This window comes from Mchenga conophoros, linkage group LG1 (assembly GCF_057382185.1).
Source record: "Mchenga conophoros isolate Kocher_MC1m ecotype Shallow Benthic linkage group LG1, M_conophoros_male_GT1.1, whole genome shotgun sequence".
NCBI classification, from domain to species: Eukaryota; Metazoa; Chordata; class Actinopteri; order Cichliformes; family Cichlidae; genus Mchenga; species Mchenga conophoros.
Window position 1 is genome coordinate 37,974,016 of NC_140526.1, and position 13,480 is coordinate 37,987,495.

Here is a 13,480-nt window from a genome sequence, read left to right on the forward strand (position 1 = left end):
AACACACTGACATTAACATTTTAAAGAGAACAGTATAGTTGTTGCCTGCAGCAAGGTCAAGTGTACAGAAAACTGACTGACTGATGCTTGGGTATAAAAGGATCCAGATTCTGATCCAGCCCTGTGTACAACAGTGCATTGGAGATGAACCTGCCTGAACCTGCCTGGGTATCATTGACTTGCTGAGATTTTATCAGTGTGTAACAGAGCTGTGGGACGAGCCTTTTTAAGGTCGAATGTGTGTAAGAGTGGGTGGGGTTTACTGTGACACAACAACAAACCTATTTAAGCACAGCTGACCACACGGCGACTCTCCGTGGTATCATTCTGTATGCTCAGTGTGGGTTTTTTTTTTTTTTTTTATCAATGCACTCATTTGATAAATGCATGGTTACAGCTGTCCTCTTATCAGACACTATGTGTGTCTGTTAAAGCAACAGAGTGCAAGTATATGAGTTGTGTAGAAATCGTCTGTAAACTGTAGGTACAGCAAATGTCTATTTTCTCTAAACAACTGAGGTGTGTAAAACTGGTTTGGTGGGCCAATTTCAGTAGAAAAGGCGTTCCCATAGCCTCTGGAAATGTTGGAACCTTTCATTGGTAAAGTAAACAGGGGGCGGAGAAAACAAAGGTGTGGCTCCCTTACAGGGAAAAGTAAGTCATAAGTTCATTCCTTGTCTTCTCTTTACAGCAAAATTCCTAAAGCGCCAGCAAGAACTTGTCAGTGGAATTACATCGTCTTTTTTTCTCCTGTTATCTGGAGAAGAAAAAAAATCCACATTTGTAGACGAAGATGAAACAAAGGTCTGTACGCTACTTGAGTGCTATTTTCTGTTTTCATGTGCATAATCTCAATGGCTTTTCTCTCCTCTTAGGCAGGAAATGGCGGATGATCAGAGCAGAAGTTGGTTTAGGATATCCAGGACTCGGTATTTCGCCATTATTCTGGTAATTGGGGGTGTGTTCTTTATTTACAGCATAAGGGAAATAACCCCAGACTGGAACCCCAAAAAGTGGATGGAAAATCAGTCGTCAAACTTGTGGACTATTTTAGAACGGCAGAAACAAAAAATAATCTCTCTCCACTCTGTGGTTAACGACAGCTCATCAACACATCCTCGAACTAATAATATGACATCGGCACCAGAAGTGAAGACAGAAACTGCAGCGGTCGCTCCTCATGTTTCTCCTGGACCATATTTAGTCGAATACCCTTATGAGTACCACTTCATCATAAATGAGCCACAAAAGTGTGAGCGGGAAAAACCTTTTGTGGTTCTGATGGTTCCCGTAGCACCAAACAATAGGCGAGACCGTGACATCATCCGCAGCACCTGGGGGAACGACAGGGTTGTGCAGGGCAAAGTGGTGACGCTCTTCTTTTTACTGGGGCTAGAGACGGGGCCAGGAGCAGAGCAGGTCCAACAGCAGATGCTTCAGGAGAGCAACAAGTATCACGACCTGATCCAGAGCAACTTTGTGGACTGCTACAAGAATCTCACCATTAAGACCATGGTAATTCTGGAGTGGCTGACTGCGCACTGCTCCGGTGCTTCTTATGCCATGAAGATTGACTCAGACATGTTTCTGAATGTGCACAATCTTGTCAATATGCTCTTGAATGCTCAAAAAACCAACTACATGACTGGACTTGTGACGGGATGGGGTACAGTACTGAGAGATCCAAGCTCTAAGTGGTACGTACCATCTGACATTTATGCACCAGCTTTCTACCCTGTCTATGCTCTGGGCCTGGGCTACATTATGTCTTTAGACCTCCCTAAAAAGCTCACTGAGGCATCCAGACATGTTAAAGCACTTTACATTGAGGATGTGTATTTAGGGATGTTAATGCACCACCTGGGCATCTCTCCCACTTACCCCCCAAGCGGTGATTACTTCCATGTTTTTCCTTTGGCATATAACCGATGTCACTTCTCCCGTATAGTAGCCACCACAACTCATCCATTCACTAACCGTGTGGACATTTGGAAAGATTTAAAAAAACCAGGCCCCTGCTGATCTAAGAGAACATAAACAAAGGCTGTATGTTGGAAAATTTTATACTTCCTTTTTTAACTTCCCCCATCTTAAATGTCATTAAAACCTAACCGATGTTGTGCCACTCCATAACTACACACTGTTTTATGCATGAAATACAGTTTATTATTTGTACCATCCGTGTAGCTGACATCTCAGCACAAGTTTTCTATAGATAAAAAAAATACTGAAAACATGAAGCTAGCAAAAGAGAAAAAAAGAAGAAAAAGCAGACACTGATATTTCCATGATAACAATGTCGATGTTAACAGGATCAATGTAGGAAAAAAAGACTCTACAGTCTAATGGACTTTAGTTAATGTGACTTTTGTCTCTTATTTGGTAAATAAGTTACATTATAAATACTCATGGAGAGACTCAGCACTAACCTGCACTGTGTAAAGTTTGTAAAGTGAATCATTGCAATTATCTATATTATTATCGTATATGTGTTATAAACACAATATTGCTGATTTATTTTAAAATATCACAGTACTAAAGTTATTGAAAAATACTATTAAACATTAATAGGAAGTTTTTTAAGATGACTCTGTGTGTGTATATATATATATATATATATATATATATATATGTATATGTGTGTGTGTGTGTGTGTGTGTATATATATATATATATATATATATATATATATATATATATATATATATATATATATATATATATAAGTATGACTTTGTGCATAATTGTGAGACTCCCTCTTTATAAATTACAAGTTCTGTCAGATCAGGCAGTCACATCTGTTCGTACGATGTTATGAAGCCTGTGCATGTTATCGAGTTACAGACCAACCTTTGTGGCTTCACATTGTATTAAAGGGACATTTTGTAACAGGTCAATATATGATATGATTTGTAGCTAAGAAGATGAAAACACATGATCACAACAAATCACAAGAAAACTATAATAAGCATTAACTGTTGACGTTTGCTGGGCATTCTGCTGTGGAGAAAATGAGTTCAGACATGAATTTCCTCATGTTGCATGTAGAACTGCACTGAAAAAAAAGCAGTTGAAGCAAAACAAAACCGGAGCACCAGAAGGCCAAAAGACAAAAACAAAAAACGAGCCCAAAACCAAAAGAAACGAAGCACACCAAAACACAGGAAAAAAAACAGAGTCCAAAACAGAAGAGTTCAGGGGGCCGACAGCACAGGAGTCCAAAACAGTTCGGGGGGCCGGCCAGGGGGCCGACAGCACAGGAGTCCAAAACAGTTCGGGGGGCCGGCCAGGGGGCCGACAGCACAGGAGTCCAAAACAGTTCGGGGGGCTGACCGTGCGGACGGCAACGGCGGCGACGTGGATACAGTTCGGGAGGCCGGCCGTGCGGACGGCAACGGCGGCCACTCAGGCGATGGCGGTCCGGGGGCCGGCCGTGCGGAAGGCAGCGGCGGCCACTCAGGCGATGGCGGTCCGGGGGCCGGCCGTGCGGAAGGCAACGGCGGCCACTCAGGCGATGGCGATCAGGGGGCTGGCCGCGCGGAAGGCAGCGGCGGCGCCCAAGTGTCAGGCGCACCGGCTCGAGTCCTCACTAAGACCAAAAAAGTGGACCACATCAGTCCAGCTCTGAGGTCCTTACACTGGCTGCCTGTCCGTCAGAGGATAGACTTTAAAGTTCTGATGCTGGTCTATAAAGCTCTGAATGGTTTAGGACCAAAATACATCAGTGACCTCCTGACCCAGTATGAACCTTTCAGATCCCTCAGGTCATCTGGATCCGGTCTTTTATCAGTTCCCAGAGTCAGAACCAGACACGGAGAAGCTGCATTCAGCTTTTATGCTCCTTATATCTGGAACAAACTCCCAGAAAGCCTCAGATCAGCTGAAACACTCAGTTTATTTAAATCCAGGTTGAAGACTCACCTGTTCTCAGCTGCATTTGAATAAAGCACCAAATCCACACTTTTAAGCTTAAATTTCAAAACTTACATTTAACTACTGATTTTATCTATTGTTCTGATTTTATCTGTTTTGATTTTATATACTGTTTTGTTTGTTTGTTAATTAGTTTGTTTGTTTGCTTGTTTTAATCAATTTTAAATCATGCTTTTTATTAGTTTTTGTTTCTAATGTCTCTGTAAAGCACTTTGAATCACCTTGTTGTTGAATTGTGCTATACAAATAAACTTGCCTTGCCTTGCCTTGCCTTGCCTAAAGCACCTTAAAGAGACTGTTGTTGTGATTTGGTCCTATGTAAATAAATCTTGAATCGAATGTGAAGCATTCAGCCATTACATGATTATATACATGTTGGAAAAGCTTCTTTTGCTTATGTTTTGTCTCTGACTGTCACCTACAAAGACATAATGGCAGACGTGGTAACTGTCATGTAATAGTGGTTACACTAAATGTTATGGTGGCAATGTTCATTGTCTGTTGTTGTCACTTCAGTTGTTGAAGGCACTTTCATACTTTTATGAAGTTGCTCAAAGTCCATCTTCCAGCAGGGTAATATAACTTTAACTGGTGCACTATGTAAATGTGTTGCAACACTATTTGTCTACATTTATAACTTCTATGAAAACATGTTGTTCTAACATTACCACTTAACAGCTCCTTAGAGTCCACTGAATATCTACAGCAACTTTATGTCATGCAGTTACTGATCATCACTAAGTGAACTGTGAAGTAAAGCTGTTCATGAAGGGACAGAAAAAGTCATTTTGAAAAGCTTACATTGGTCAAATGTGATGGATGTAAAAATGAAAATCTTTGTTGTTTAAGGCAGACACACTGTGGACTGAATACTGTGACAAAAGCTGTTGAACCTCAGGATTAACTGTGCTTGCAATAAATAACCGATACATCTGTTGTTAAAGAAATGTGTCTGGTATATATATTTATGTATTTTTTAATGCATGTGTATATTTGTGTCTATGAAGTTCCTACAGTTGCTAAATACTAAATCTTACAGCCTTGAATGTATTCTGTAATGTTTGTAATGTTTTTACTAAAATGCTGCAACAACCTTTGGATTCATGGCTTTGAATATCCCTTTTCTTTTCCAGTACAACAAGACTTTAAAACACATATATAAACACAGATAGCCACTGGTTATCTAAGCTTAAACCCTTTGATAAGTTCCTTCATTAAAACACTGCAAAATATGTTTTGCCTGAACGAAATCTCAGTGTTTGGCCTCGTGTGTCAAACTAACTCGTGTCGCTCCAATCTGTGATTAACTAGATAACATTGACTGATATGACCAGTTAAGACACGTTGTAACTTGTTGATGGTATACCACATAGTACTACAGGTGTGCTCACCTGAAGTAAACGTCTTCATACATGAAACTGAGAAAGTGTTTGGAGAATCCAGGCGTAAGAATATCTGAAGGTGTCTTTTCTGAAATGTGGCACACAGCAAGACAAATTATCACTACTGGAAATATCTTGCTTGATCTGGGTGAGGCTCCTGCCAGATACAGACTTTGTACTTCTGGTGACCAGACTCCAACAAACTAAATAAGATAAGATAAGATAAGATAACCTTTATTAGTCCCACACGTGGGAAATTTGTTTTGTCACAGCAGGAAGTGGACAGTGCAAAAGTTATGAGGCAAAAATTAGGATACAATAAGAATAAATACAGTACACAACTGTACAGAATAGAATAAAATAAAATACTATATACAGTAGAATAAAATAAAATAAATATACAATAAGATAAAAATAGAATACAAATACAAATGCTATATACAACTGAGTAAAAATACAACGATGACAGAAAGGATTATTGCACTTAGTATTATTGCATATGTATGGATGTGTGTGTTTGATCAGTTAAAGTCTTTATTATGGAGTCTGACAGCAGTGGGGAGGAAAGACCTGCGAAATCTCTCCGTCTAAATATGGGCCAGAGTAAGTTACTAAAGTTAACATTAGACCTGTGCTCTCACATTCAAGGTCAAGAGAGTCAGAGTTAGTCTGTGACATACACACTCAGTGATCCATGGAGTGAGGACCTAATTGTAGATAACAACAAAAAAAAAAAAAAGCCTTGGAACACACAAGACTGAAACCTAAAGCAGGAACAATCCGATTGTTCAGTCTGACGTCACTAGCCGTGTCTGGGCCTAAACTCAGGTTGCTGCAGGTCCATATATCAAATGATCACTGTGGCATTACTGAGAGTTAAAACACTGTCTTAAGTCTTTCATCTTTAATAAAATGATCAGCGTTCTGCTCTACCAGGTGTAACAATTGAGTTTAACATCCAGGCATCCATGAAAACGGAATTTATGACATTTAACGGAGTTAAAAGTTAGCAGGAAGTTAGCTCGCTAGCTTCTATCTAAATACAATATAGCATGTCCTGACTGCGGAGTTTTGGAAACAAATTAGAACGTACAGCTCTGTTATCACTTCCAACATAACATAACACTTCCAACAAGAAAACTAAACAGCAGTGACGTTTGTAGGGTTACTGAATTTGGCTAGCTGGTATACAGCTATGTTAGCATAATATAAACAAGCTAACTTTTTTCCCACTCGATAAAAGTTAACGTGAGTGTTCTCGGTGGTCAGGAACAAATGTAATCGCATGGCAGGATGCTGTAAACGGACCAAACTTAAGCCAGGAGAACAACTGAGATAATCCATCCACAATACGAGGTTAGTCATTCATATACTGCTGCATGGGCTGGGTTGTAGTTACATCGTAAGGTTTTAAAACTGAGCTTAAATAAATGATTAGCGGTAATAAAAGCCGAGGGAGGTCAACAGGGATCACTGACTCTTTTTAGGAGCTTTTTGAGATTAAATAGAAGAAAATACAAAGCATTAAACATGTTAACAACACAAAAGCCATATTAAATGCAGACTACTTTAGGCCCGGAAGTAGGATTCGTCACGTCATCACTTAATAATCGGATAGGAAGTGAAAACTGAACTGGAAACCAGTAGAAGGCACATATGCTAGGAAACTCAGGGAAAGCAAAGACAAAGGTAGACTGAAACGGTTATTAGGGAAGAGGAAACATTTGGGAAGACACCAGGAACAAATTAGACATAATGACACAAGGAGGAGCAAAAGAAACACAATGCAAACGAGACAAGGGACTGTCAAAATAAAACAGGCAGTAGCACAAACACTGAGACTCAGACACGGTAGCTTTACACTGAGACGAACATAAACAAACATTCAAAATTCACAAGGCCTACGAAACACAGGGTCAAAGAGCCAGAAGCAGGACAATACTGTCAAGAGAAAAAATGGGATTCCTATTTGTTAGAAACATACTGTAGTATAAGCCCTCTGGCAGACTGGCGACCTGGCCAGGGTGGACCCCGCCTCTCGCCCTAAAACGGCTGGGCTATCCCCCCCACCACCCTGAAAAAGGATCTGCATGAAAACAAGAGCTCACTCTTCCTGCTCAACAAATGACAAGGGCGGAGCCTTATACCACGTGATACAGAAGCTGTGCCGTGTGATGCTAAAATTAGCAGGGAAAAAGCAACGGAGAGCACGTCAGGGATGACGAGAAAGTGACAGGAGAAAATCCGTCCCGGTCAACCACCCAAACATCAATAACGGGAACCTTATACAGCGCTTCCCTATACACGTCGAACTCCCACAGGCACAAAGAAATTACGAAGGCTATCACTTATCACCTGACCAAAGATATGGCTCCCATCAACACTGTGCAAAACGAGGGATTTAGGAAAATGATCAACACCCTAGACAAACGCTACACAGTGCTGTCCCGCAACTATTTTTCTATTGTTACACTACCTGCTCTACAGGGAGCGCAGAATTATTAGGCAAATGAGTATTTTGTCCACATCATCCTCTTCATGCATGTTGTTTTACTCCAAGCTGTATAGGCTCGAAAGCCTACTACCAATTAAGCATATTAGGTGATGTGCATCTCTGTAATGAGAAGGGGTGTGGTCTAATGACATCAACACCCTATATCAGGTGTGCATAATTATTAGGCAACTTCCTTTCCTTTGGCAAAATGGGTCAAAAGAAGGACTTGACAGGCTCAGAAAAGTCAAAAATAGTGAGATATCTTGCAGAGGGATGCAGCAGTCTCAAAATTGCAAAGCTTCTGAAGCGTGATCATCGAACAATCAAGCGTTTTATTCAAAATAGTCAACAGGGTCGCAAGAAGCGTGTGGAAAAACCAAGGCGCAAAATAACTGCCCATGAACTGAGAAAAGTCAAGCGTGCAGCTGCCAAGATGCCACTTGCCACCAGTTTGGCCATATTTCAGAGCTGCAACATCACTGGAGTGCCCAAAAGCACAAGGTTTGCAATACTCGGAGACATGGCCAAGGTAAGAAAGGCTGAAAGACGACCACCACTGAACAAGACACACAAGCTGAAACGTCAAGACTGGGCCAAGAAATATCTCAAGACTGATTTTTCTAAGGTTTTATGGACTGATGAAATGAGAGTGAGTCATGATGGGCAAGATGGATGGGCCCGTGGCTGGATTGGTAAAGGGCAGAGAGCTCCAGTCCGACTCAGACGCCAGCAAGGTGGAGGTGGAGTACTGGTTTGGGCTGGTATCATCAAAGATGAGGTTGTGGGGCCTTTTCGGGTTGAGGATGGAGTCAAGCTCAACTCCCAGTCCTACTGCCAGTTTCTGGAAGACACCTTCTTCAAGCAGTGGTACAGGAAGAAGTCTGCATCCTTCAAGAAAAACATGATTTTCATGCAGGACAGTGTCGAGCAACGGTGGAGACGGGATTTCAAGCAGTACAACATTTTGCAGCAATGACAAAATGTGAGACATTTGTTGTTTTTATGTTTATTTATTGTTTTTATGTTCAGTTTCAACTGTTACGAAGTTGATGTGCAGTTAATAAGTGCAATAAATATTTATACTGGAAAAGAGAATCGTGAGAGAATCGTGATCTCAATTCTGAGCCAAAAAATCGTGATTTTCATTTTATGCAAAATCGTGCAGCCCTAGTTTGTATACAAAATACAAAACTATTGCCCTGAAAGTAAATAGAGTGAACTGCCTTGGCAGAGTTGCTGTCTTGGACTTCTACTTGTTTTTATATCTTGATGCATGCTCATCATGCAGGTGAGGAAATCTCAGAAAGTAGATTCTGTTCATCTGGACGTAGCATTTTCTGTGGGAGAAACGTTTCTGATCCAAGTGACTTCTTCAGTCTCAGCTAAATGGTAAATGGCCTGAATTTATATAGCGCTTTACTAGTCCCTAAGGACCCCAAAGCGCTTTACATATCCAGTCATCCACCCATTCACACACACATTCACACACTGGTGATGGCAAGCTACATTGTAGCCACAGCCACCCTGGGGCGCACTGACAGAGGCGACTCAGCTGACTGCTTGGTTGGGAAAACCGACCACAGAAAGAACAAGATAGAATTCACAACAGCAACAAAGAGTCAAACAGTCAAGTGTAGATTATTGGACATGAGGTCTTTCTCTTCCGAGTCCCTGTTAGTACATGAATTAATAATTGATCAGCACACTGATTTACTCTGCCTTACAGAAACCTGGTTACAGCAGGATGATTATGTTAGTTGACATGAATCAACACCCCCGAGTCATTCTAGTTGTCAGAATCCTCAAAGCTGAGGGGAAGATGACAATATTGGATAATAAATACACAGCGGTGGGAAGTAGATTTCATCACAGTAGATGTCTTTCTGAAAGTGCTGTAACCAGGGCTGGACTGGGACAAAAAATCGGCCTGGGCATTTTGACTAGAGACCGGCCCCCCAGGTATTATAGGAAAAGCCATAAAGCCTTTGAATGAAAACAGACGCTGTTGTGAGAGTGATGTACACCAGTGGTCCCCAACCCCCGGGCCTCGGACTGGTACCGGTCAGTGAGTCGTTTGGTCCCGGTCTGCGAGAGTTGAGGCTCAGGTGTGAAATGTATGGTTTTCAGTGTTTTTATCGGTTTTCAGTGTTATTTTGTTATCGTTTTTATCGTTAACTCTGTTTTCATGGGTCTTTTCACGTGTGTTATGAATAAATCATCTTTTTTTCGGTACAGGTACTAGTTTTATCTTGTTGTATTTATCCGTGACACCTTAAAGGCCGGTCCGTGAAAATATTGTCGGGCATAAACCGGTCCGTGGCACAAAAAAGGTTGGGGACCGCTGATGTACACTGTCTTGTTGGTATATGTATGATTTCTATACATTTTATGTCAGAGAAAAACTTTGGTTGTAAGATTCAGATATTTAACAAAAGCTAGACATTTTAAATGGGAAAAGGAAAGAAAAGTATTTCTTTGTGCCCCCCTTTCCCTGTTAATGCCCTACCTGGCCCCCTGGCAAAACTTTGCTAGACCCGCCCCTGCACAGTTACCAGCTGTCAGTGTAAAAAAGGATCCTGGTGTTATTTGTCTCTCAGAAACAGTTCATAACTTCTCTTCAACTCATTCACGTCACCTAAAAGGTGAACCTGTTTCTCCATCACCTGTTCAGCTCTGATGATTCAGTAAGGACATCTCCTGGTTTCATCTTCATGTTTCCCTCTCACCACATATCCAAACCGGCATCATGACCAGCAGCCTTTACAGCTGTGGCTCCAGCAAACATCAGCTGATATTAGAAATTAATATTAAATAAATTCTTGAATCGCTACCTTATCGTGGTGGAGGGGTTTGTGTGTCCCAGGGATCCCAGGGGCTATGTTGTCTGGGGGCTTTTGCCCCCTGGTAGGGTCTCCCATGGCAAATTGGCCCTGGGTGAGGGACCAGACAAAGAGCGATTCATAAGACCCTTATGAAAAGGACACCGGGGGGGGGGTGCTGGAGGGTGCTCCATCTGCTCTGGAGACAACAGAGCAGATGGAGACTCTTTTGTCCTGCTGGGAGACGTCAGTGCTCACGTGGGTAATGACAGCGAGACCTGGAGGGGCGTGATTGGGAGGAACGGCCTCCCTGATCTGAACCCGAGCGGTGCTTTGTTATTGGACTTCTGTGCTAATCACAGTTTGGCCATAACGAACACCCTGTTCGAACATAAGAGTGTCCATAAGTGCACGTGGCACCAGGACGCTCTAGGCCGTAGGTCGATGATCGATTTTGTAATCGTATCAGCAGACCTGCGACCATATGTTCTGGACACACGGGTAAAGAGAGGGGCTGAGCTGTCAACTGATCACCACCTGGTGGTGAGTTGGATCAGGTGGCGGGGGAGGACGCTGGACAGACCTGGTGCACCTAAACGCGTAGTGAGGGTGTGCTGGGAACGTCTAGCAGAGGCCCCAGTCCGCGAGATCTTCAACGCACACCTCCGGCAGAGCTTCAACAGCATTCCGAGGGAGACTGGGGACATTGAGTCCGAATGGACCATGTTCAGCGTCTCCATTGCCGAAGCTGCTGCATTGAGCTGCGGCCGCAAGGTGGTTGGTGCCTGCCGTGGTGGTAATCCCCGAACCAAATGGTGGACACCAGAGGTGAAGGGAGCCACCAGGCTGAAGAAGGAGTCCTATTGGGCTTGGTTAGCCTGTGGGACTCCGGAGGCAGCCGACAGGTATCGACAGGCCAAGCGGAATGCGGCTCGGGCAGTGGCTGAAGCAAAAACTCGGGTGTGGGAGGAGTTCGGAGAGGCCATGGAAAAAGACTTTCGGACTGCCTCGAAGAGATTCTGGCAAACCGTCAGACGTCTCAGGAGGGGAAAGCGGTGCTCTACCTGCACTGTGTATAGTGCTGGCGGAGCGCTGCTGACGTCGACTGAGAAAATTGTCAGGCGGTGGAAGGAATACTTCGAAGACCTCCTTAATCCCACTGACACGTCTTCCGAGGAGGAAGCAGAGTCTGGGGATGAGGGGAATGACCCGCCAATTTCAGGGGGCAAGGTCACTGAGGCAGTTAAACAACTCCTTGGTGGCAGAGCCCCTGGTGTTGATGAGGTCCGCCCCGAGTTCCTGAAGGCTCTGGACGTTGTAGGGCTGTCCTGGTTGACACGCCTCTGCAATGTTGCGTGGAGATCAGGGGCAGTACCTGTGGACTGGCAGACCGGGGTGGTGGTCCCCATCTTTAAGAAGGGGGACCGGAGGGTGTGTTCCAACTACAGGGGGATCACACTCCTCAGCCTCCCTGGGAAAGTCTATGCCAGGGTGCTGGAAAGGAGAGTTCGTCCGTTAGTCGAACCTCGGATACAGGAGGAACAATGCGGTTTTCGTCCTGGTCGCGGAACACTGGACCAGCTCTTTATCCTCTCCAGGATACTAGAGGGTGCATGGGAGTTTGCCCAACCAGTCTACATGTGTTTTGTGGACTTGGAGAAGGCATTCGACCGTGTCCCTCGGGGTGTCCTGTGGGAGGTGTTGCGGGAATATGGGATGTCTGGCCCATTGCTACGGGCCATTCGATCCCTATATAACCGTTGCAAGAGCTTGGTTCGCATTGCCGGCAATAAGTCGGACTCGTTCCCGGTGGGTGATGGGCTCCGCCAGGGCTGCCCTTTGTCTCCGGTTCTGTTCATAATTTTTATGGACAGGATTTCTAGGCGCAGCCAAGTGGCGGAGGGCTTTCGCTTTGGTGGCCTCAGAATCTCATCTCTGATTTTTGCAGACGATGTGGTTCTGTTGGCTTCATTGGGTGAGGGCCTCCAGCTCGCACTGGAACGGTTCGCAGCCGAGTGTGAAGCAGCGGGAATGAGGATCAGCACCTCCAAATCTGAGGCCATGGTTCTCAGCCGGAAAAGGGTGGAGTGCCCACTCCGGGTCGGGGATGAGTTCCTGCCCCAAGTGGAGGAGTTCAAGTATCTCGGGGTCTTGTTCTCGAGTGATGGGAGAAGGGAGCCGGAGATCGACAGACGGATTGGGGCTGCAGCTGCAGTAATGCGGACGCTGCACCGGTCCGTCGTGGTGAAGAGGGAGCTGAGTGTAAAAGCGAAGCTCTCAATTTACCGGTCGATCTACGTCCCTACCCTCACCTATGGCCACGAGCTGTGGGTAGTGACCGAAAGAACAAGATCGCGGATACAAGCGGCAGAAATGAGCTTCCTCCGAAGGGTGGCTGGCCTCTCCCTTAGAGATAGGGTGAGAAGTTCGGCCATCCGGGAGGGGCTCAGAGTAGAGCAGCTGCTGCTCCACATCGAAAGGAGCCAGCTGAGGTGGTTCGGGCATCTGACAAGGATGTCCCCTGGGCGCCTCCTGGGTGAGGTGTTCCAGGCATGTCCCACCGGGAGGAGGCCCCGGGGCAGACCCAGGACACGCTGGAGAGATTATATCGCTCGGCTGGCCTGGGAACGCCTTGGTATTCCCCCGGATAAGCTGGAGGAGGTGGCTGGGGAGAGGGAGGTCTGGGCCTCTTTGCTTAGGCTGCTGCCCCCGCGACCCGGCCCCGGATAAAGCGGATGAAGATGGATGGATGGATAAATTCTAACAACAGCTGATCAAGCTTAAACGTGCAACTGTTGTTTAGCGCAACATCCGCTGGTTTCCTTTTTCTGGCGCAAAGTGGGCGATAAACA

At 44.5% G+C, this 13,480-nt stretch overlaps 1 protein-coding gene across 1 annotated transcript; it reads left to right on the forward strand.

The window, feature by feature from the left end:
* Nucleotides 1–208: 208 nt before the first annotated feature.
* LOC146583785 (beta-1,3-galactosyltransferase 1-like) lies at nucleotides 209–2,598 on the forward strand. The gene is made up of 2 exons (XM_085277480.1): nucleotides 209–804; nucleotides 876–2,598. The coding sequence occupies exons 1-2, from the start codon at nucleotides 794–796 to the stop codon at nucleotides 2,020–2,022; spliced, it is 1,158 nt and encodes a 385-aa protein (XP_085133606.1). The 5' UTR covers nucleotides 209–793; the 3' UTR covers nucleotides 2,023–2,598.
* Nucleotides 2,599–13,480: the final 10,882 nt, after the last annotated feature.